The sequence below is a fragment of the Convolutriloba macropyga genome, chromosome 8, assembly GCF_964194025.1.
Source record: "Convolutriloba macropyga chromosome 8, txConMacr16.3, whole genome shotgun sequence".
NCBI lineage: Eukaryota > Metazoa > Xenacoelomorpha > Acoela > Convolutidae > Convolutriloba > Convolutriloba macropyga.
Genome location: NC_134475.1, coordinates 4,786,203 through 4,809,591, shown reverse-complemented (window position 1 = coordinate 4,809,591; position 23,389 = coordinate 4,786,203). Strand labels below are relative to the sequence as shown.

Here is a 23,389-nt window from a genome sequence, read left to right as displayed (position 1 = left end):
GTGCAACCTGCAACACTTGCAATACGTTACAGAGGGAAAACATGTACTTCAGGTAATACATCAAATTTGAATAAGAATCGAGATTTGTAGATGATATGGTGCATGTACAATTAACAACCCACGCTCATTTCAATATGAATTTTTATAATGTAGAAAATAAGTTTATTATGTAAAAAAAAAGGTTTCACATAATGTGAAAAAATAAGGTAGACACGACGCAACAGTAGATTCTCAATTTCGGAGATATTTAGCAATAAGTACACTCAATAAGACAGCATTCAAATGGAAACAGAACAGCAATGCATGGAGAGAATAAATTATTTGGATATAACATGTTTGAAAGACTGAAAAACAAAGAAGACTTCACTGGCAATAAATAATAATGCTAAAAATATTTACCATAATTCGTACCAAGGGTAAACAGCACATACTTTAAAATATCGAAATTGCAGGAGAAAATTAGGAGGATTTAGAAATTACTTCTATAAAGAAATTTAAGACTTATATTTGTTTTACAATATCACCAATGTAATCTGTTGGGTTACAAATATTTTTGACGGTTAAATTAAGCCCTAGTTAAACTCCATAGGCCTCCAAGCAGTTACAAAAATTGCAAAAACGACTAGTACCAGATGTCATATGCATCTGATATGTTGCCAGGGGAGTGTGCTGAAAACATCACGCCAAGTTTTTTATTAAAAACTGTGCCATAATTTAATGGATCAATTTACTTTTAGTCCTGATTACAGCATTACAATTTTATTTTTCAATGGGAAGCTCGTACCTAAAAAAATACTAACTAGTCATAGGTTCGTTTAACATTCATTCCGTGAATATTTTTACTGTTTTTTTCCATTCCTTTCATAAATCTCCGTTGACAAATTACAGTTTCAACTCATATATTGCTCAAGATTGTCTTGAAAATTCTTCAATTTTGACCATAAACAACTCTAATCACTGATCAAAACAAAATTGTTAACTTTTCGACGATGATCGTAATCTAAAGTCCAAAATAGTGAAAAAGGTCACCGTAACACACTGCTAAAATAACTGGCCTGCCTTTTTTGTTTTGTATTTGACGAGCTGAGAACAAAAGAACTCAAATATTCAACGTAAAATTTGATTTCAATTTATTGGATTTAGTTCTATTTTGCATATAATTACTGCAGCACAACATTTAAACAATTAGAACGATGCTAGCATAAAAAAATGAGCATAACTAATTCGAACCCGTGTTCCTATCAAATAGATCTCAAAAAATTTCGAATTAATTCAAAATATTTGAAAGTTTCTTCTGAAGGCAATAATAAATTCAAGTAATTGTTATTTGGAAAACTTTTCGATACAGGTCGACAATTTGCAAATTAAGGAATGATTTCCACGTCCCGCAAAGCTAATCAATTGATAATAGAGTGGTTAAACGACACATTTTGAAGTAAGCATCGAAATTTAAGAAGTGGTCAAAATAGTCTACGTAAAGCGGACAATTTCTACTTTAAAGTAATTAAACAACTGCAAATGATAAATGATGACATTCTGTAACTTAACTATCACTATTTTGCGTTACAAGATCTGAAAAACTCATACCCCTTAATGCTAGCACTTTTGGAGCTTGTCAGCAATCCTCTTTTGATACCTAGTTGAGATTCCCCTCTTCTGTGACATACTTTACCACAATATTACTTGGCATACGGTAGGTAGTCGAATATCAGTTTAAGCGCAATTGCAAACCGCTGTTCATGGCCATTCCTCTCATCGGCTGTGCGATGTAATCCGGAAATCGCGGCGCGGTTATTGCGGTTAAGTCCCCACCGCCCGGCAGTCAGAAATTCTTTTCCGCACATTTCGACTTTGCTACATGGGAAAATATAAACCGGCAAAAGATGACAAAACAAATTCTACTATAATGAAAATGGAATTTCAAAAATATAACACGAATTGAGAAGCAACTTTTGCGTAAAATGTCTCGAATGCTTTTTTATTAAATTAATGCTGCTAAAATGTTCATCATTTTTTTATTATTTTATCTCCACCTAAGGTAAGCAAGGCACTGCTCAGTTTTTTGCCCATTTTTTTTCATTTCTCGTTCTTTCTTAAAAGCAATCATCTTTCTTAAAATAAAAACTGGAATACATTGAACAGACAACACGGCTTCTCTTTTCAACTGATCTCAAATATTTAGATCTATTTAGAATATAAATAGATAAATATCTAGAATATTCTTTCGCTCGCCTATGTGATTTGACTTTTTTCAAAAGAACTGTGATAAATTGGAAAAACCAAACGGCATTGAGCAGATCTCTCGGAGCCATAGTAGGCGCTAGCCAAACACGGTTCAGCCAAAGTGCTGAGAACGCTTGAGGCAGAGTTTAGTGATGCGAAGAGTGATTTTAAAAGGAGTGAAACTACCCCTGATTTTTTTCTGATCTGCTTCCAAAAAAGACAGTGAAGAGGCTTATCGTTGAAGACAGGAAATTTATTTTTATGAAGCAATTGCAATTTTGGACAGCCGTTCCATATAGTTTCACAATTCGCATGGTTATAGCTTGCGACCGAAGTCAGCCACGTTGCCCAGTTTGTGATTCTAATTCTTACGGTTGCAATTAATTGTGTCTTAGGGTTGTAATAATCCATTTCAAACACTCATTAGCTTAAGAACCTTCATCAAGTCAAAGGAATCATGACCAAAAAGGGGACCACGATTTACAATGACGTCAGAAATGATTTCACTGAGATGAAAACAATAAACCAACGCAGCCACTGAAATAATTTTTCATGACGTCATTAAATGATTACAGCTTGACGAACAATATAATCATTCAACACAGTCAATGAAATCATTGAGCGTTGAGCGATAAGTGATCGATACTAAATCAGTATTTACAACTGATACGCGAAGAAGTCTATGTCAATTTCCACAAGCTCTATACGCTGTCTGGTTTAGCTCTCTACTCTTAACGCTTGATCAGCAGAGCCAACTGAAGAGAGACAACGTCTTATATGGCACTCTAAGTCCGCTCACCGAACAACCATAAGTCAAGATTACATTATAAATTCTGACGATACAAAACTTCACCCCTCCCCTCCCCCCCCCCCTCCACCCTACCCCTCCTCTGCTTCTTGCACAAAACAAACAAAAACTTCAATCTAGACAAACTCCAAAAAAAATACAAATGTAAAAAGGCCAACAAAAATTTTACAGATTAAACAAATCTTTTTACAGATTAGAAAAATTTATCCAAAACAAACATCATTTATGCGCGTTCAAAGACACAAAAAATCAAACAGACGTTAACATACCAACAAAAAGCACATTATGACGCAACGCAATTCAAATCCAGGTTAAATCTATAAATCTATACTTTTTCAATGATTAGAACACTAACTAAATGGACATATTTTTTCGCGTTCAAAGCGCCATTAATCAGTTCGCGAGAAGCTTTTCTTTTAAGCAAATTTTGGGTGGGTTTGGATAAAAGGGGCGAATTCGCCAATTAGTCCAACCAATCATACAAGTCTAAGCATTTATTCTGAAGACAAAACATTTTATTTTGATCCTGGGTATTAACCAAAGGGCTTTAAATCCAGGTCTTTGCCCAGGTTAAAGCGGCCAAGACGTGTGAACAAGTTGTTACAAACAACCAAGAGCTAGCTTCACTCATTTTTCCTGTTATGGGGGACACTGATCAAAGGATCTGCTCAAAAGCGGCGCCTCAAATCGAATTGTAACGGCACTTGTTTTAAAATTGTCCCCTCGGGAGCCCAAATTAATGCACCTTCACTTATCACAACATTATGCCACTGAACAAACAAGCATACATGCAATCTTCACCTGGTATAAAGTGTATAAAAGATATATGGAGGTCGCGTTGTTGTTGATTAAAAACGAGAAGAGATTAAAAGACCTTTTGAAGGGGAGAACTAGGACAGAGCAAGTGCTGAATATTTCATACGCAGACACTACTACAAACCCCACTTTGAGCGTAAAATCGATATTTTAACACTATCTTTCATAGGCGCAGATGAAAAACAAAAACCTTCGTTTGATTTGTCTCCTATTTAACAAAACACGAGGCTTTTTGAACTCATTAAGCTATGTATTTATAACATGCAATAAACCACATAAATACCAAATATTAAGCTCTGGTTTGTCTGAAATTGTGTCCGTAAGTATCGCTGATGTGGTCGAACGATCAGTGAAAGAATCACGCACCAGCTCAGCAAATCGGTTAATCCATTGTTTCAAAGTGACAACATATGTTTCTTATCTCAGTCTCTGACCGTTACCGCCTGATGCGACTTGTACATATCAAAATACATTAAATGCCTTTAGACAAAAATGAGAGCTTTCGGTAACAAGAGATTAAGTTGAAAAAAGTTCAAGAATGCAAAATTAGGAAAAGCTGAGGGATCAGACCCATATTATGACGTAATATATCACGTCAAAGATATTCTCTATCATTTCAGTTATTGCAGCTAATTCCGGATACATTTTAGGACAAGGATAAAGATTACCAATGTACTGCTAATTTAATATCACTATTTCAAACAGAAATGGAGATGACAAGAAAAGTAATTGAATAGTGTATCAATACAGTTTGTAGTACTTTCCATGATGATCAAATCTAGAGGAGTAAACAAAATATCAACACAGAAATTTTGGTACGAAGGGCCTTGATGGGCCGTGTTGATATTTCTATCCACTTTTCGGCGTTTTATCACCAGTAAGACTATGCGTCAGAAATCTTCAGCGTCAGAAATCTTCTGTCTGCCCAAAAACCTTGTCATCAACTACATCTATAACTCTGCTTAAAGTTGTTAATCATCAATTCATATTGTCTTAGTGTGTTATCTTGGTCTTACTCATTTTTGCACGTTCTATTTTCAAATTATGGCTCTGACTGCTCAAAAGTCAAGTTCATTATGAGTTCATTACAAACCTCATGCTGTCAAAATTTCTTCTTAAATTATAGAGAAATCAACATAGAAGAAATTTGAAGAACATTTGGTCATTTTTCTTTTCCTGTAAACTTTATTACGTCAAGGCTTTGCTAGGGAATGTGCTTGAACACGGTCCCGTCCATCAGCCCCCTTCCGGTTCATTTAATAATATTCTTGATATTTTCTTTTCCTTAGTACTTGTTTATATAATGAACCAAAGAATTTCATTTGTTTTTTTCTTCCAAGTAAACATCAGAGGACATTAATGTGTAATGGACTTAGAGATAATTTCATGACAGTCTTACAAATGCTAAGTTGAAAGCTCATGAGAAGTTGAACACTTACAAAGTGAGGATTGGTTCCATTAAATTGTGAACGGTTTATTTCTTGAACAGTTTCTTTTGGAAACGTAATACATAAACGTGTTTCAACTGCGAGATATTCTACTGATTAGCCTTAAGATAGGTGGTAATATTGCATTTTTAAAGTGGTTAAACAAAAACCCAAGTTTTCAGATAACTAGAACACATTTCCCTTTTTTGCGCATTCTCAGTTTTTGCTCATTTTCTGTTCAGCTATTATACTAATTTTTCTCTCAGGCTACCAAAAATTAGTTTTTATCTTTTGAAAAGCAACATCAAAATCATTTATTACAAACAAAATTTTCGTTTTTTTTCTCAAAAACCATTAACTCCTATGTTTCTCTATGAGGTCAAAGTACTTTACCTAGATTATTTTGTTCTCAGTTTTCCTAGGTTGGCAGGAACGTATCGATTATTTTCGACGCCAATAATATTACTTCTAGGCGTATTATTGTTTTGGAATTGTTGATCTTTAAACTTCACTCCTAGAGGACACAGAGATTTTGAGTATGCTTTCTGTTACCTAATCTTTTAGCAGCTGGAGAGTACTTTGTGGCCATGAGGACAATCACGAACCTGATAATTTTTTTGTTTGAGGATCATTCTATTCTTCTTAATCTTGACAGTTAATATTTTGCTTTGAAAGAACAAATTGTTTAGGTTAATCATAAGGCTTTTCTTTGAAAGCTATCAATTATTCTTAAATTAGAACAACGATTTACTTAAAACATTTGAAAGTGCTTCTATTCGTCTTTGTTCGTCAGCGCTCTTGTCATGTCGATACTTTGTTTGGGGCTGCGACTTTTTCCCATTAATAGTTTTCAAGTATCCATCTCTCGTGGCCTGGAAAATTCTGCTTTTAAGTTGCCGTTGGATATTAGTACGTTTAAAAAACTTTGCACCGATGACGTCAACATGTTCAGGAAAAACTTTTGACTTTCGGAGTTTTGCTTTTTCCTTACTACACAAAGTAATAAAAATCGGGAAACAAAATTCTCTGTTACAACAGCGCCGCACAAAAACAGTCCTTCTGCAATTAAAAAGTGGGACCCTGGGACTTGATATGAAACTATCGCAACCGACAAACTATCATGACCGAAATTCAATTTTAAAATGTTTTTTTTTCCGTGGGGGTTTATTTCCTATCAAAAATGAAGTGGGGTTTTTTTCCGTGGGGGTTTTTCTCAGCAACCGATTTTTTAAACTTAAACACAGCCCAATGTCTGTGTGAGAAAATCAAGATAATCAAGTAAACAAATTTCTCAGCTCTTATGAACCATTCAAAGCTACAATAAAGAAAACTTATTAATGAAAAAGGTATAGTAAAAATTTATTTCAGATCAACTGTTGCGTGACCCACATTTAACCCACAGATCAAACGAAAACTGAACGAAAAATTTGAACCAGATTAAGTATTATCAAAAGGACAACCTTGTGAACGAATTATTAAATATAACTCACACATTCTACAGAAGCAACAAAGCGGCAATAGAAATGATAAATTTTCTACCAGTCCGATATCGGAAACAAGAATCGAAGAGGTTCAAAAGACTTAATCACTTTCTATTTCCTGTGAATATGTTGAATTTGGCTGACTAGACGATAGAGCTCACTTTAATTCAGCTTTTCTTCATAAATTATAAAACAATAAACCCTAAATACTATTGACGTAAGAATTCCTATTATATTGACATAAACGTGAAACAATCGGCCAACAATTGTCAATATTATTTTTATTAAAACGTTTTGTTTATCTCAGAATTTTTTAGTCTGTTGTTAGTAGTACAATTGAAAGTGCTGTGCTTTGAATTGTGGAAGAGACCACATATTTCCAAACAGATTTCTGTCCAAAAAATTCCATTGAGCATTTTAACTGCAAAGATCAATAAAACCTGTTCAAAAATTCAAGCATTCTCATCAGACCATACTGCTATGCATACAAACACACAGCAGATGAATCAACTATCTATCTTAGCAGAATTAAACTCAGCTCAACAGCACAGAAAAAACACAATGAAACTATCAACAGACTTAAAGACAGCCGTCGATACACGATTGTGGCGTAATTTGAATCAACAAGGCATCTTTTCTATTTTTGAAATTGGCCGGCGGACATTTTGAAACTGAAGTTTTTCAACTATTTTTTGCCACTATTTCAATTCAAATGCTACAACTTTTCCTTCTACTCTACTACTATGCAAATAAACAATATACATATCAGTATCCATAAATACGAAATTTCGCATCTAATAGCCGGAATGCGAATTCCAGATTTCCATATTTTTCACATGCATTTTAGATAGCATTGTCTCGTGTGGTTTCAGTTTAACTCTCCCGCTAAGAAAGCGCACTTATGTCAAAAAGGACCTCCTTAGACAATCTCAGTTATATTTGCATTTCCAGTCATAAAAATTCGTCAAATTTACTATTGCCGTTTGAAGTTATTGCAAAGAAAAAATTTTAACGCTCCACAATTACGTTTGTGACTTCCTCTATATGGAAAATTTCATCCCTAATTTTTTTTAATTTGACAAAATTCTTCAGCATTTTAACCCTTCGTTTATGAAATATACTGCTTTCCGTTTACTCTGACTCTTTTAACCGCCAAAGGAAAAAAGGAAAAAAAAACATTAACACGACCGCGATTGCTTTTAGCTCCCCCTTTTATAAATTCCGTGATAGAAAACCTTCAAAAATAAATATTCCCTAAAAATTAAAACATTCCCTAGCCCTCATTTTTGAACTAGTGTAAAATACTAATTCCGTTTAGTTTAAAGCATCGCGCGCAAAAATTACCGTTCTTCTCAGCGGAAGGGGGTAGTCAAAACTATTTTGAAAGACTGAATAAAAGATTTCATGTGCATGGACACTGCATATCGGGGCTATTTATAACTCCATTTGGGTCTATAATGGTCCTTTTGAAGTAACCCCTTTTGGGAGCTTATCAACTTATTTACCAGGAAAGGCAGTAACCAAATTAATTACATCAAGTGCGTTTTTTCATCTCTTCACTACTCTAGTGCGAAAAATGACGCCTAATTCAAAACTCAAGTTCGGCTTCACTTTTTTAACCACACAATGCTCATTTGATATTGGTTGAATTTGGAGAAAAAAACAAATTCGTCATTTTTACAATATTTAAGCGTATGAAAATCAATAGTTTATGTTAAAAAATGTTATTTATTTTCCTTTTTCCCTTTCCTGTATTCAGTCCCAAAGCAGGAAAAGTAGGTTATCTATCAAAGCTATTTTTTGTACCCCAGCTTGGAGCAAAATTTTTATTAACGCTCTATGCCTTGACTAATATCGAGTTTGATTATCACCAATCTTTTACATAAAGGCTCAAAATATTACATTTTCGCTGGTGGTGTGAAGGAAAAGAAAGAGAGAGACGATATATAAAAAGACAATCATAGGAGAAATATTGAGGTTTTAATTGCGCCGATAACTGTGAAATGCGAATCCATTCATTGCCTTTTATTACCAACAAGAAGCAAGCATTTCAAAGAGCACTATCAAAATTTGTAAAAAAACAACACAATTGTCTGTTTACTCTTTAACCAACCAATACGCACGCACTTACACACATAAACGAAATAACAGGACAACACCTTCGAGGAAAAATTACTCCCAATCTATTGTATGTTTTTATTTCAACACAGCCAACATTCCGTCGCCTTTCCACCGATTCCATTTATGATCGCAACTTCCCTTCAATTAAATCGCCTGAATGGAAAAAGGTTTTTGTAATAATTTTCAAATAAACTTTACAAATTACGCTTTTCCGCAGACAAATTGATTCCAGGCCATTATCATAACCAATCAGTGAACGATGGAGCAACATTTAAGGAAAGATGGCAATTTTATTGATTCTGACAACATTACTTCACTTTCTGCACATTCGAATGAGTCCCAAAAAATGTCGTCAAAAGTTCAAATTTTCAATTTGGATAAAACGGTTATCCACCCTGTGCGTCAAAGGCTGCCAATTAAGACCAGCTATGATCATAAATTTGACATATGGGAGAGAAGGTAGGTGTTAGTATTTTGATTCCTTTAAAATTAAAACTGACTTAAAATGATTTTAAAAAATAAACAGGAATTTGAAGGCTAAAAATTCAATTTCCTTATTCACGAGATATGTATTTAGTTGTTTTGTTCATATTTCTCGAAATTTTTTCAACCTGCTTTGATTCCTTTCAAAATCAAAACTGACTTAAAATGATTTCGAAAAAAACAAGCAGAGATTTGAAAGCTAAACAATCTTAAGAAATCAATTTCCTTATTCACGAGATATTTTGCAGAAATTTTTTATAAAAGGACAAATCTTTTATAATTCAAAAAGATCTTTCAAACAGATTGCTTGAACAGAATTTTTTCTCACAAGGCTTAATTTTTTTTTGTTAAATGTTAATTTAACATTCTTAAATCTCAATCACAATTACTCAGAACCTTTTTGCTCATTTGCAATAAACGCAAGGTTTAAATAATGAAGATTGATATCGTCTAATTTGAGATCAATTTCTTGTCAAAAACAATCTTCCAGTTAAACAAATATCAAAATAAAATGCGTTTCATAAAAGTATTTCTGCTATCATGACAAGAAAAAGCTTCGTAAAAATCTGTACTTAATGAGAGAAAATCGCTATCTTTAAAACCAAAAACAATTTGAAAAAAAAGGAACCCGTCCAGAAACGTGTGAAAAAGTAATTGAAACTGATTTAAGTTTACAGAATTGCTAAAAAGTGACAAGTTCAATGATTCTAACCCTACATAACTGGGCATTTTTGTATCACTACGAAATGATACACAAATGACACCAGAAACCAATTATAGCTACTAAGTCCATTTGAATCGAGCAAAAAAATAGGCAGGCATAAGTTTCACAGGGTAGCAATCAGTAGCGAAAATCCAAATAAGAGCAACTGATTTCAAAAAGGTAAAAACAAACAGGTTAAAAATATTCCCAATTGTGCCTCTCCTGGTGACCAAAACTGTCATATTATAAAGGTGGAAAATATTAATTGTGGAGTCATAAATCTACCTGAGCAAAAGGAAACCGCCAAATAGCGACCAAGTTAACATCATTCACACATAAAATCGAATAGCCCAAATCGAGTAGTCCAAAACTATTGCCTGCAGAAGAACAACAGGGCCCAAATTCAAATATATTACAATATCAGAGAGCAGTAAATAAGGTATATATTAAAACTTCAAAACCACTACACAGTGGAATCCATAAAAAGTGATCGAGATAAAGCAAACAACCAAAACCTTTCAAAAAATCACTCCAAGCCACACCGGATGGTTACCTTGCAAGATTCCCTCAAAGATATTTATCTTACATTACCAATTCGATCTTGAAAGATGAACCCTAACTTCAAAATATTGAAGCCGATGGGTACCTTCCAAGATCTTACAAGACCAATGGTTATTTTCAAGATCTTTGTAATTTGTTCCGGTCAAGCTTTGCAAACTAATTGTACCAACCCACTTTGGTGGGGGAGGAACTATACGCTCAACTGTTTTTTTGTTCAGTCATACTTCGATACTGATCGATATATTTATCGTAAGGAATTGTGATTGGTATCATTAGAAAGCTGGTCAAGCGTAGAATATCAAAATAAATTTTTTTGAATTTTCCCTTCTACGAGGAGTTACGGCGGTTTTATGCTGTTTGCTCGTTAGGCTCACTTCCGTTGATTTTTTTCACATTTTTGTAATTTATTCAATCTGCTTACAGTTTAAAGACAAAGGGTTGCTGAATACTTTGACCAACTTTGTCTAAATTTACCGGTAGTGCAGGTATAAAAAACGCCTTCCTATTTTACTATGTTTCAGTTGATAAAATATGGTTTGCTATTACTTATGATTTTTTTAAAAAATTGTTCTAAAAACTACTGTTTTTTTTCAGATTTGCCATTTTTGTCTCATTTCTGTTACCTTGTAGCGTTGTCTCAGCAAACCAAAAGGTCACATACTCTTTCAAGTAAGTTAGAACGTAGTATTCATTGCGTTTATTCATTGTTTAAATAATGGTTTTATGGCTTTGAAGCTACCATTTTTCATAACTTTTTTTATTTTTGGACATCTTGAAAAGGAAGGACAATGATGGACATTTTTGAAAAGTCATATATCACATTATTGGCCTTCAAGGTATTGCACGACACAGTTTTCGTGCAATAATTGACATTTTGATTTCTGCCTGCATTTTTCTCTGTCTAGTCTACTAATCCCATTAATAATGTTGCGAGTTCCTAGTGGCTTCATTCAACTTTTAGTGGTTAAAACTATTTTTTAACTGGATACACCAATTGTTTTCAAACAATTTGTATTCAAACAAAAATTTTCTCTCTTGCTCATTTGGTTGGCAATTAAATGAAAAATGTGGTTGAGCGGGGTCGGATCATTATTTGATTTAAGCGAAATTTTCCCAAAATACAGTTATGTGTGCATTACGAGTTAATTTGAAACTAATTATATTGCATATCTATATCTGATACAGTACAAAAACAACTTCATTTAAGCCATTACTGATCCATTGAGTAGTGCTTACCGAAATGAGAACCTCTTATGAACTTAAAATTGTTCCTGTGCTTGCTTTCAGAATTTACACAATGACACGTTTCACTTATAATTACGTTTCTTTGGAAAAAGATGATGTTTCAAACTATATTGCAATTAAAATCCCTCTCATTTCAGAACAGGACGAACGTTCTTTCTTTCTAGTTGCTTTATATACTTTAATTTACAAAAAAATCCGAATTGTAGGTATATTGGTTGTAACAAGCTGAAATAGCAGAAAAAAGTGCTCGGAAACATCCTTCTTGTCATATGCTGATCATGCTCAAACTTGTTCAAACAATTTGCATGTTTGCAAGATTTTTGATGAAAATCGAGAACGATTCTTGTATGATAAGCATTCGAAGTCGATCTGAAATCAAAATCGATGTCTTTTATTGTTAACAGGTTTTTTTTATTGGTTTAAAGTGGCTTTCTTGTTAAAATATTGAAAGATCATTAAATTAATATAACCGACTACTATTTGACGGACTTTCTTAAACGGCAGTCAGGGTGCCGGGGGTAATCTAAACAAGCGGGGTTCTAACATCAGCAAAGTCTGTCAATGATCAATGATTGTCAATCAGAGATTTTCTCGATTTTAAAAATTTTAAAAAGGTTTTCATTTTTTTCAACAGTCCGCTCATCAGCGCACACTAATAAGCTCAGCGGTTTAAAAGTTCAAAATCGGAGAAATTAAAAAAATGAAGCCAGAACAGGTCATCCAAAACAAGCCAGACATCATCCATGCTTAAAACAAACAGGATTTCCGTTATTACCCCGCCCGTAACTGCTATAAACCCGTGCCCTTTATTGCACCCACATTTTCCACGTTCTCTAGGGGGTTCCAAATATCAAATAACATGCACTCATTAAGTTGGCGGGTGGTATGGGAAAAGGGGGGTATACCGTTGTTAGTTTAGCTTCAGCTCAAACCGTTTTATAATGAAAAAAGCGGTTTCCATTTGTGACAGCTTCAAACAACACAGAAAAGACTATTCAAAGGCCTCCCACTCAACAATTCAATTCAAAAACTATCACCTAAAAGGAAACTTAGAAAAAACACAAGAAAAGAAGATTTTATTGGACCACAACAGATCCATCGAGTGTTCACACGCGCACACAAGCACGTACTTGGTTGGTCGCTCGTAAAGAGTAAGCGCGAACACTCCAGTCTTTGAGCGCGCATGGAGTGAAAGAGTTAGATAGATGGATAGAGGCAAGAATGGATGGATGGATGTAAACTAAAGCGGGAACGAAGGGATTATAAACCAGACGCAATAATCAATCTAAAAACATCAAAATATCCAATTACAATGTGGGTGTTTATTTTACAACCGCTAGTAGCTACCAGCTCTCAGTTTTGTCCCAAATGTTTCACTCTCTCACATCTACACCACCACCACCATCACTATACAACTACCACAAACACCATCACCAACTACACCCCCCTCCCCCTCCTGTTATTCATTCATACCCCCACAACTACCATCAGCACCACTAGTACTGCCAATACTACTACTACTACTACTACTACTACTACTACTACTACCATTACCGATATCACACTACTATAACTACTGCTGCTTCTGTTCTATAATCTATAACTAATAATAATGCTTATTGCAGTAAACAAAAAATAACCGGCATTACTGGCCTGCCTCCTTTTTTTTCTGGCGGCATTATTGTGGTGGTTATACCAAAAGACATATACCGACCGAGCGACCTTTGTTGCTTGAATTTCTATCCGTCCAAATAAAATATCCAATTGCAATATTTTGCATAAACCAGTAATTTTGTTAACTCTACCTATCTATCATTTTTACGTTACCTATCACTTTAAATTCGCCATCCATAGCTTATAATTTAGCCTTAATCTTTCCCTATTTCTGGTTCACTTTACAATTTTTATATTCCAGAGACCTCAGCAGCCAAAAAGAACAAGAACACCCCTCCCACAAACCCAATACAACAATCTTGCGCGAAATTCTACCCAAACCAACATTAACCCAGAGATTAACAGAAGCACCAGCGGGCGAGGAGCTGCAGCTTTCTGTTTCCTGTTTTCTGGGGAGCCATCGAAGGGAAGACCAACAGGATAAGAGGGGCAGTTGTGATTCTCAACAGGGGGATTTCAGACTAGTTCAGCAGAGCGGAGTTGAAGAAGATTGCTTTGAGAATATAAATCAGCACCATCACGCACAGGCAAGACGAAGGACAGAAGAGCAAATTTGCTTTCACACTCAAAACAAACAAACTTTCATTGCCCATAGGAAATTCAGCCACCACGTGGAACGTTCTTCCTATTTTGGGGGAGAGAGCGGGAGTGAATTTGAAAACGAGTCAAATTGGCCTGATGCGCAAAATTGGCACAGTATTCAGCAACACCCCTTACAGCCTCAAACAAAATCCAGTTACCAAACATTACCAAGCCACCCCAAGTTGATACGGCAGCAGGACTATGGAGCCAACTTAAACATCGTCTCGAGCGAGGCTGAATTTTGCGAGAATCAACTTCCAAAAACATTGTCTAATCCTGTAATTTTTCAAACATCCACCACTCAAAACGCTAATTCATTCTGTAATGAAGCAAGTTTCAATATCGATCACACTTGTTATAATCAGGACCCGGATCAATCTGGAGCGAGGTTACATGGCCCAAACCAAATTAGGAGTTTCAAAGAGGACAAATTACATACTAGGAACCTCAGCTGCGATTTGAGGGCTATAAAAGGTCATAAATTAACAGACGATTCTCATGTACCACCAGGTAAAATAGCACACAAGAAAATCTCAACGTTTAAGCTGAACTTAAATCAACCTTCGCAAACTGTAACAGAGAATTCGACCCAAGCAGAGCAAAACTCTGAGGGCATAAATGGAAACAGCTCCACATTCGTTACTGATGGAATAGCAAGCCAGAGTTATAGCGATCAGTTACTGGACTGTAAAGATTTAGCTGCAAAACATATTCTAAGCCGCCCAAACAATCCAGACTTCAAATTACAGCAAAACTACCCCTCGGCCGGCTACAATTTAAACCAGACTGAAAGCTTGAACAGGCGAAGCTCCAATGTAAACAGTGTAAATAACCCAAACAACAACACACTGTTAGCTCTATCCAACAACACCCAGAGAGACGGGGGCAATTTTGGTACAAGTTCAGCCAACAGTAATATAGAGCTGAACATAACGAACCAAATTAATGAAATTATTGACAGTTTGAGCAATATCACTATCAACTCTAATTTAGCCACCCCGGCGCGAACCCCCATTACTCCTATAAGTCAATCAAATGAAACTGCAAACACCCGATTCATTTTCGATTCCGAGGTCATAAACTCAACCCAAAATTTATTAACTACTGCTAGTAATTTGACAACTTCTATCAGCGATCAAAACAATCTCTCTTCTTCACTTTTCGTTCACACTTTACCAAGAATGCCTGCTAAATTACGTCATCAGCAGCATTTGACCTTGGACGGAAGCGTGAACACTTCAAGAGATGTATCGCCGCTGAGGAGCCCAATTCTGAAGAATAATTCTTTAAACATGCCGCCCGCAGTTCCTCCCAGGCTTACACCTCTAACATCCGAACATTCGCCCCAAAGTCTTGACTCATCAATCCAGCTTCCAGGAAGCCATAAGAACAGTTTCAGCATCAACAGTAGCAGTGGTTACTACTCGACAAAACTGGAACATTCTCCGACGTCCACACAAGAAGGAAGCGTGACCACGCAGAACCAATTGGATGATTCCACTATTAATTTTTGGTCCCGACCCGGGGGAGGAGGGGTGAAAATTCCCAGCGCTTCAAACACCATTGACTCCTCTTCAAACGGAAGCTACAACATGGACCATGTGATCGATATGAACCCAAATGACGGTTAATTTTGTTCCTCTTTTTCTCTCTGTTTCTTCTGTCATTCAAATGTCATCCAAGAATATAAACTCAATCAACATGTACCAAACCAAACAAACGCCTCGCCTTCAACTCGATTTAAATGATTACATGCTCAATTAACTTTCTTCATACGGCCTCAATTAAAGTGCTTTAATTGACAATTTTTGCAGCGAGTTGCTTCAAAAATGTCTAAAACGCACTTTGTTGCCCCAATTTCTTTGGAAAAATTGCAACACATTAATTGCAAATTTGTGCAGTTTAGACGGAAAAGGTATTTCAGAAAACAAGACTTTCAAATTCATTCCTACTGTTTTTTTTTAATTCAAACGTAAATTCATGATTATAGAGGTAGCGAAAACCAGTAGCGAACAGTAGCAGCAGCGAAAACAGACATTTTTCAAAGATATTTCACGACTTTCAAAATTAGCTAAACCTTAAAATGCACATAACTGCTTATTCAAATATTTTACATATTTTTACGTAAAATTTCTCTTTACATCAAAGTTCTTTTTATAAATATATTGGAGTTAAACAATAATTAATTTTCAGTAATAAACGTCTATACTCAAAAATGACTTTTATAAATAACGTTTAAGATTTCAAAATGGTTGTTAAGAAATGGTTGTGAAGATCTTAAATTGGTTGTTAAGATCTTAATATGGTCAGCTTTCTACATTATTTACAGGAGATCTGTTGGGATGCAGCAACAGTGTTGAGCCCCTGGATAACTTCACGGGAGCTTCCGGAAACTTAGTGGGGGGAGGGGCAGAGGGGGGGAACGTTGCGATTGGAGGAAGGAGTTTGGGCATCAGTGTGATAATGGGCGGAGGGGACAATGACGACAACAGTAGCGGGAGTAAAGACACAACTCTCTCCCACAACACAACAAGCTCAAATAAACAATGCTGCAAACAAACTATGGAGACGGTAAGATAATTTGTTTGTAAATCTGAGCGGGGATACTTGAAAACCAATTTCACAAGACTCTAATGCGCAGGTAATCAATTCTGTATTGGGACATTTGTTTGCATTGAAAACCCGATTTTGTGGGTTGGACATTTATAATTGTGGTTTCTGCGTAATCGCAGCGGAAGAGCATTAGGCCTACAGTAGCCTGTTCTCAGCTGCCCTTTCAAAATGTGTTGACTATCAAAAGCCTTTATTTGATTTCTTCATGATTTGATTTGATTAACAAAGATTGTTTAAAGAAATATCTAACTAAGGAATTAAATCATAGTTAATTTTGTAACTTTTTTCATGTAGGTTTTTAGAACCTTCGAATAAAATTACATGAACAAAATCCATAGCACAAAAACATGGAAAAAGGGAGAGGTCAATTGCGCCAATGGCCCGTTCTTTTTCATCTCGTCTCAATTGTTTTCGAAGTCAAGGAAAAATTGTTTTTGATATCAGCACATTTGAATGTGAAAGTAAATAGAAAACTTTAGTTTTTAAAAAAGGAAAAATTTATTGTAACACCTGAATGTAATTACCTCCACATTTCCTTAATTTACATGAGACTCTACTGTCATATTTTACCAGTAATTTATCACTTTCAACACATTGCTCCTCACAAAAATATTGTTAAAACAAATTAAGTGCCACAAGATTTTCAGAATTGTTACGGTTAAAAATCCGAAAAATCTTTATGAGCACTAAAAATTACAACTACCGGATTTTAGACAGGGTGATTTGAAAAACGGTTATTTGGTTCTTTCCTTAAGAGAAACTTAAACCACGGGTCCTTTCTACGGAGAGAACAAACAAACGCTGTGCAATTAGAATCGACAATAAGACTTCATACGAGAGCTTCATACTTTGTTCAAGCTCTTGCAAAAAAGTATATTACCTTCGCCTTAAAAGGTGTCATTTCAGCTTATCACAATCAGCAGTTTAATCGAAGACATCGAACTCGACCTGCACAAAATAGTTCACGAAGCTAAACCAAACTGTGTTCACAAAAGCGAACTATCCGACATTGTCAACAACGTCACCGGATCCCAAACAAGCGGAGGCGGCACTTTACGTCGCAAATGGGATTCCTCGTCTCTAAAATCGGGAGAAAAGGGGAGTTCATTCAGAAGCCGAAGTGTTAGTGACGTCACTGGAGGCACTTCGTTCGGGAGGCAAACGGCTTCAGTTCACGATTACGTTCCTTTCGACTTTCAGTTGTTAGACGTGGCGGAAAAGATTAAAGAAGTGAACAATTTGGCTAAAAACGTGAACTTATCAGAAAATGTGTCCAATAGAATAGCAAGCATTAACACAAAGTGGAGGGACATAAGAGCGGATATGCAGGGATACCTCATCAAGGTTAGGTTTCACACGGATAATAGTCTCGCGTTTCTAAATTACATCCGCTCTTTTGAGTACCTTTGAGATGCAAAGCATGAACAATGACCTGTCATTTCCTGTCGCTGCAAAAATAAGAGCTGCAGAAAACAGGCCTGCAAAAAAGAGATAACCTCCCCCCAAAAAACATGGGGAGGGTATTTCCAGGGCAGATATTTTTGCAGAGTTTGATCCCACAGACTTCAACTTTGACGCTTCAAAGTAGCAGGCAATCTAACTTCGACACAAAATTCTACTATTCGAAAATCTTGAAAAATCTGAAAATCTTTAACATTAAGTAAGCGCCGAATTTTTTTTAGCAATTCGCTAATTAGCTTGCGCGAAAACATAATTTCATCTTTTAGCGCTCAATAATGATTCTATATCTATAGTTTAACCGAAGATAAAATTTATACATTCCAGTATGAGCCTGTCAAAGTATTAATTGCAAATGCTCACGCCTACCCCGTGGGGGAGGGGGGTCCCCTTAAACTATACCTATTAGGTCCCAAAATATCTTTTGTTTTAGGAGAAAGACCTTGACTTAGGCTACCAAATGACAGCTCCATGGAAACGCAAAGTTGCCTCAAATGGTGTGCCCTATTTCTTCAACACCTCAACCAACAAAACCCAATGGGACCACCCCTTATTCCTCGTCCACCTCCGAAACGTCGAGAGCAAAACGTCCGAGGTCCAACTATCAGCTTACAAAATTGCCCTCAAATGTCGCGCAACTCAGAAGTTCTTTATCCTGTCGCATCTCAAAGCTGAAGATATTTTACAAATATGTCTCGATTACGCAACCATAAACGTCATTACAGTGAACCAACTTGAGAAACTAATAAAACGGATTTACAGCGAAACAGTTAAAGCTTCTAAGAGACCTTTAGTTGCTGATCTACTTATGAGTTGGATCATCCGGATGTACGACCCTAGGAGGTCTGGTTCTCTCAGATTTGACTCTCTATTGACAGCCCTGATTTTAATGAGCAGCTCAACCCCGGCTGAGAAGTTTTACTACCTCTTTAAACTTGTTGCTGATGACAATATGCTTCTGGACCAACCAAGATTGTCCATTTTGTTGTATGATATCATTCAGGTAAAGGAAAAATTTCCGATTTATCCAAACCTTTCCAAGGAAAACTTCAAACATTTCAACATAATTTTTCTCATCGGAATATTCCCAAAAATTCCACGAACCACTATTCTTTTAATTTAAACAAAAACCTTTGACAAAATGCCTCAAGTTGAACAGACAACATGAATCCAAATATGAGGATCGATAGTCAATGCGTTTTAATCTAAACCAATTGATGATTCAAAATATCAAAATAGATGGCTGAATTCAGGAAAAGGAGCAAACATATTATTTTTCTCGATTTATGCGCCATCGTCCGTAAATTCATTAATAACAAAAAAATTGGAAAAGCAATTAATAAAAGTCACCAGAATACAAAAACAGTTGCAAAAAGACTTTCAGCTTTGATGCTTTCAGGTGCCGCTTAGTTTTCTGGACATGCAAGACAGTGCAATTGATGCCTCGACCAAAGACTCATCCCAGATACCTCTCAAGAGCTCACGCTCGTCCGACTTCCTCAGCAACAGCACCTTCAACGTCGAGGGAGCTGTCCAGTCTTGTCTATCTTTCAAACCAAAGGTCAATTTTACGAATCCTGATTTCAGCTCAGTTTTTTAGCCTGCGTTTGATCCTATATAGCATCGGTTTGGAACATAAATCCTTAATTTTCAATGGTGTCTATTTCAGGCTACCCCAGAGCAACTATGTCGAGGTCTCATCTCAATCGACCTGAACACGTGGATGTCGTGGGTGAACGAAGAGCCACAATGCCTAGTCTGGGCATCTCTCACCCATCGAATTATGCTGTCTGAAGAGACAGTTCACAAATACAAGTGCTCCATATGCGCCACCTATCCCATCAAAGGGTTCCGATATCGATGTCTAAAGTGCTTCAACTTCAACATGTGTCAAAACTGTTTCTTCATGGGATTAAACTACCAATTCCACAAACCCAACCATCCCATTCAGGAGTATTGCACATCTCAGAAGTCAAGCGAAGGTGTCAAGGTCATGTTTACGGTGCTAAAAAATCGGTTCATTACATCAAAATATCAACTGGCGTATCTACCAACAACGCAAAACTCAAACGACCATCGCAGCTATCCATTCGTTGGCATCACTGACAAAATGATTAGAGATGATAGCAGCATAGCCAGCGATTCCAGCGGCACGCTACACAAGAAACATCAACCCACGTCAAAATGCTGGTCGAAAGCTCTGAAACCGAAAAGAGCCAAAAGTGTCGACAACTTAGATCAAGCTCCGTCGCCTGAAATGTCCAAACATTGTAACAATCCGAACTCCGCAAAATACGAACCAACTGGAATCAACTCACCCAATTCCATTCTGAGCAACAAAGAGAACTCGAGCAAATCATCAAATACGTCCCCCCATTTGCCCTACAAATCCAACTCACATTCTTTGCGAAGACCGATAAACAAACAAAGCCACGTTCAATTCGGAACCATTTCCAAAAACGGGAGCATCTTAAACGACAGTGGTCATCAGCACAACAATCAAGCAACAGGCAACAATCACCACGTATCTTTTCATTTGTTAAACAGCAGGTCCAATGAATCCCTGGAAAAGGAGGAACACATGAACAACAACTCTGTTCACGTCGGGGTTCCCAGGAGGAATAATTCCCTCACACCTTCACTTTGCAGGTCTTCGACCACATTCAGAGGCAGCACTGGCAAATCTTGAATGTTAATTGAATTAATTCGACTTCTTATTTCCTCCCTTATGTTCGTACAGAATAGATATTTTGATACATAACAATATTTTCAAACAAACAAACATTAAATTAGAACTAGTAAATTTTCGAGAAAGTTAAATCTCCGTTAAAGCTGATGTAGTGCTGAGTATAGTATGTTAAAGGAGGTGTAAAAAAAAGTTCACTGATGAAAATTACTGATGAAAAACACTACATTCATTGAAGTAAACTTTCAGGTAACAGGCGTGACAAATTGCATTGCAATAAAAAAAGGGCTCTTTTGGCAACTAACTACATGTTTTGAAGAAGTATTTCTACAAAAACTGCAGAAAATGTCACAAAGAGCGAGGTTTCACTATATCTGGTCAAATTCTACTTGTGGAAGAAAAAATATTAATCTCTTAGAGGATGAAACACAGTTCTTCAACCTATTTTCATGAAATACATAAGAATAAGGTAACCTGAAAAATCAATTAAACATCTCTTGATTTTTAATATATTCTTGCTCAATAATAATTAAAGGCTTACCTGATTATTTTGTTCGGAAAAAAAACAATTATCACCCAATAGAAATATTGGGCAAACAAAATTTGCAAACTTTAAACCATATTCTTTTATTCGACTGAGCAACTAAGACCAACGTAGTATATGTCATAAGTTAGCAATGAATTTTATAGTCAGATAGGATCTTCGTGGAGGACAAAACGAACATTACTCAAAAATCGGATTTCAGAACTCTTCAAAATCTGCTTCTTTGTTTTCTACTCTTTGCCATATTCAATTAAAATCTCAAAAATCTTAATTTTTTGGAGATGTGCAGCAATTGTTTGGCCAAATTGAATTCATTTCGATCCGAATCCAAACTCATCATAACTCAAATAAATGCCTCAAAATAGGCTCAAGAGCAACAAAACTTATCTAAAACAACACATTCAACAGTGTTTTGGAGAAACAAAACACGTTGACAAATAGCATTGAAACTAAAAACGGGCGCTTCTATTGAGAATTTTATACACTGCAACTTGTAATTCACCGCAACAATGAACCAACGGAAAGATTGATGAAAAATCACGATGATGTATAATAGTCAAGATGACTTTCAGATTAAAATAATGTCAGTTGCTGGAAAAAAACCACATTTGGCAAACCAACGAAAAGCTTTCAAAACTGTACAAAGGAATAGAATTTCAAAACCAAATGTCAAGTGCTGAAATGCACTAGAATATTGATGCATCCAGTCACAAACAAACCGACGTAAAATCATTAAAAGATTTCATTTACCAAAATCACCACAGGTTCAGCAAAAAAAGTAGACGCAACCATAAACGCAAACAGAACAGAATGTTGAACAAAGAGCGTGAGAACGTTATAACAATGGTAAAACAAAATGTCAACAACAGCAAAATGAACATAGCAAGAACAATTTGAAAAGAATTCGAAAACTATGAAAGAGTACAAGAAAGCGCAAATTTAAATTTAAATCTTAAAAACTGACATTCTTAGAAAATTTCTTTTCCACAAGCATCCTCCAGGAGTCTTCAAATTTAGCTACTTTTCAGAATGACCGAAATAAACGGTGTATAATCTCATCATATTTAAGAATTTGGTAAAGTGCAAATTGAAGCTACGAGTCAAGAAATGATTCAATTACTCTAAATGAAGAGCTAAAAATTGAGTAAAAATACAGAAGCAAAAACAGTCTGGTACTAATGAATCCTGAAAACTTTCAAAAAAAAATAAAACGCAACAAAATTCGGAGCTCAAATATATACTCCTATCGTGACACAAAGCCATATTTGGCGAACTTAATTAAATTAATAGAATAGACAATAAAAAAAATAACCGACCAAAGCCAGGAGAATTGCTCTCAAACGACCGGCAAGCGGTTGTCTTCGTCAGTAGCTAGCCCCGGTTTAGTGAGGCTAATTTTAGATTAACTGAAGGAGCGTAAGAATCATGCTTCGAAAAATCTTTCCTTGCAATGCATTCCCTGTGAGCATTTTCGTTCTTATGTTTGCATTTGAGAAAGAAAACTCATAATACACCTGCCAGACATCCATGTTAAAATTGTTGAACTCATCCAAATTTCAACGCAAAAGTTGTCAAGAAGTAAAAATCTTCCACAATTTTTTCTTATCTTCATATTCATCACAAAAGCAAACACAATGGCAGCTTAACTAGCACGAATAACATTTTTGGTGCGTCGCTATATTGCATTGGAAACTTAAGAAGATTAGCACTGGAATGAAATAGAACATAAGAGCAGGTGAAACGAATGAGGGGTAAAAGAAAAAAAATCGACCCGGGAAAAGGAAACGGTTTCGCCCAACAGCTCCCCAAGAAAATTCAAACTTTCGGCCGAATTAACTTGTATACTTTTGATCACAAGTCTGAGGGGGAAGAGTTCTGTAAATAATTTAAAAAACTGAACACCTAAAACAGCTGTCTACGGTTGTTCTACTGCTCACAAACAGCAGGTGGGGTTTAATTGCGCT

The 23,389-nt window shown here is 35.9% G+C and overlaps 1 protein-coding gene across 3 annotated transcripts in view; it reads left to right on the top strand.

Moving 5' to 3' along the window:
• LOC142344405 (uncharacterized) overlaps nucleotides 1-20,959 on the top strand; it is a 45,203-nt gene extending 24,244 nt beyond the window's left edge. For 2 of the 3 annotated variants that reach the window (XM_075396020.1, XM_075396019.1), the window contains exons 2-7: nucleotides 13,784-15,750; nucleotides 16,454-16,695; nucleotides 17,644-18,081; nucleotides 18,629-19,198; nucleotides 19,595-19,756; nucleotides 19,865-20,959. In XM_075396020.1, coding sequence (XP_075252135.1) covers nucleotides 15,306-15,750; nucleotides 16,454-16,695; nucleotides 17,644-18,081; nucleotides 18,629-19,198; nucleotides 19,595-19,756; nucleotides 19,865-20,884 — 2,877 coding nt within the window. In that variant the 5' untranslated portion in view covers nucleotides 13,784-15,305 and the 3' untranslated portion in view covers nucleotides 20,885-20,959. Of the gene's footprint in view, nucleotides 1-6,135; nucleotides 9,044-9,108; nucleotides 9,336-13,783; nucleotides 15,751-16,453; nucleotides 16,696-17,643; nucleotides 18,082-18,628; nucleotides 19,199-19,594; nucleotides 19,757-19,864 lie in introns of those variants that run through there. The other variant, XM_075396018.1, reaches the window with a different exon arrangement.
• Nucleotides 20,960-23,389: the final 2,430 nt, after the last annotated feature.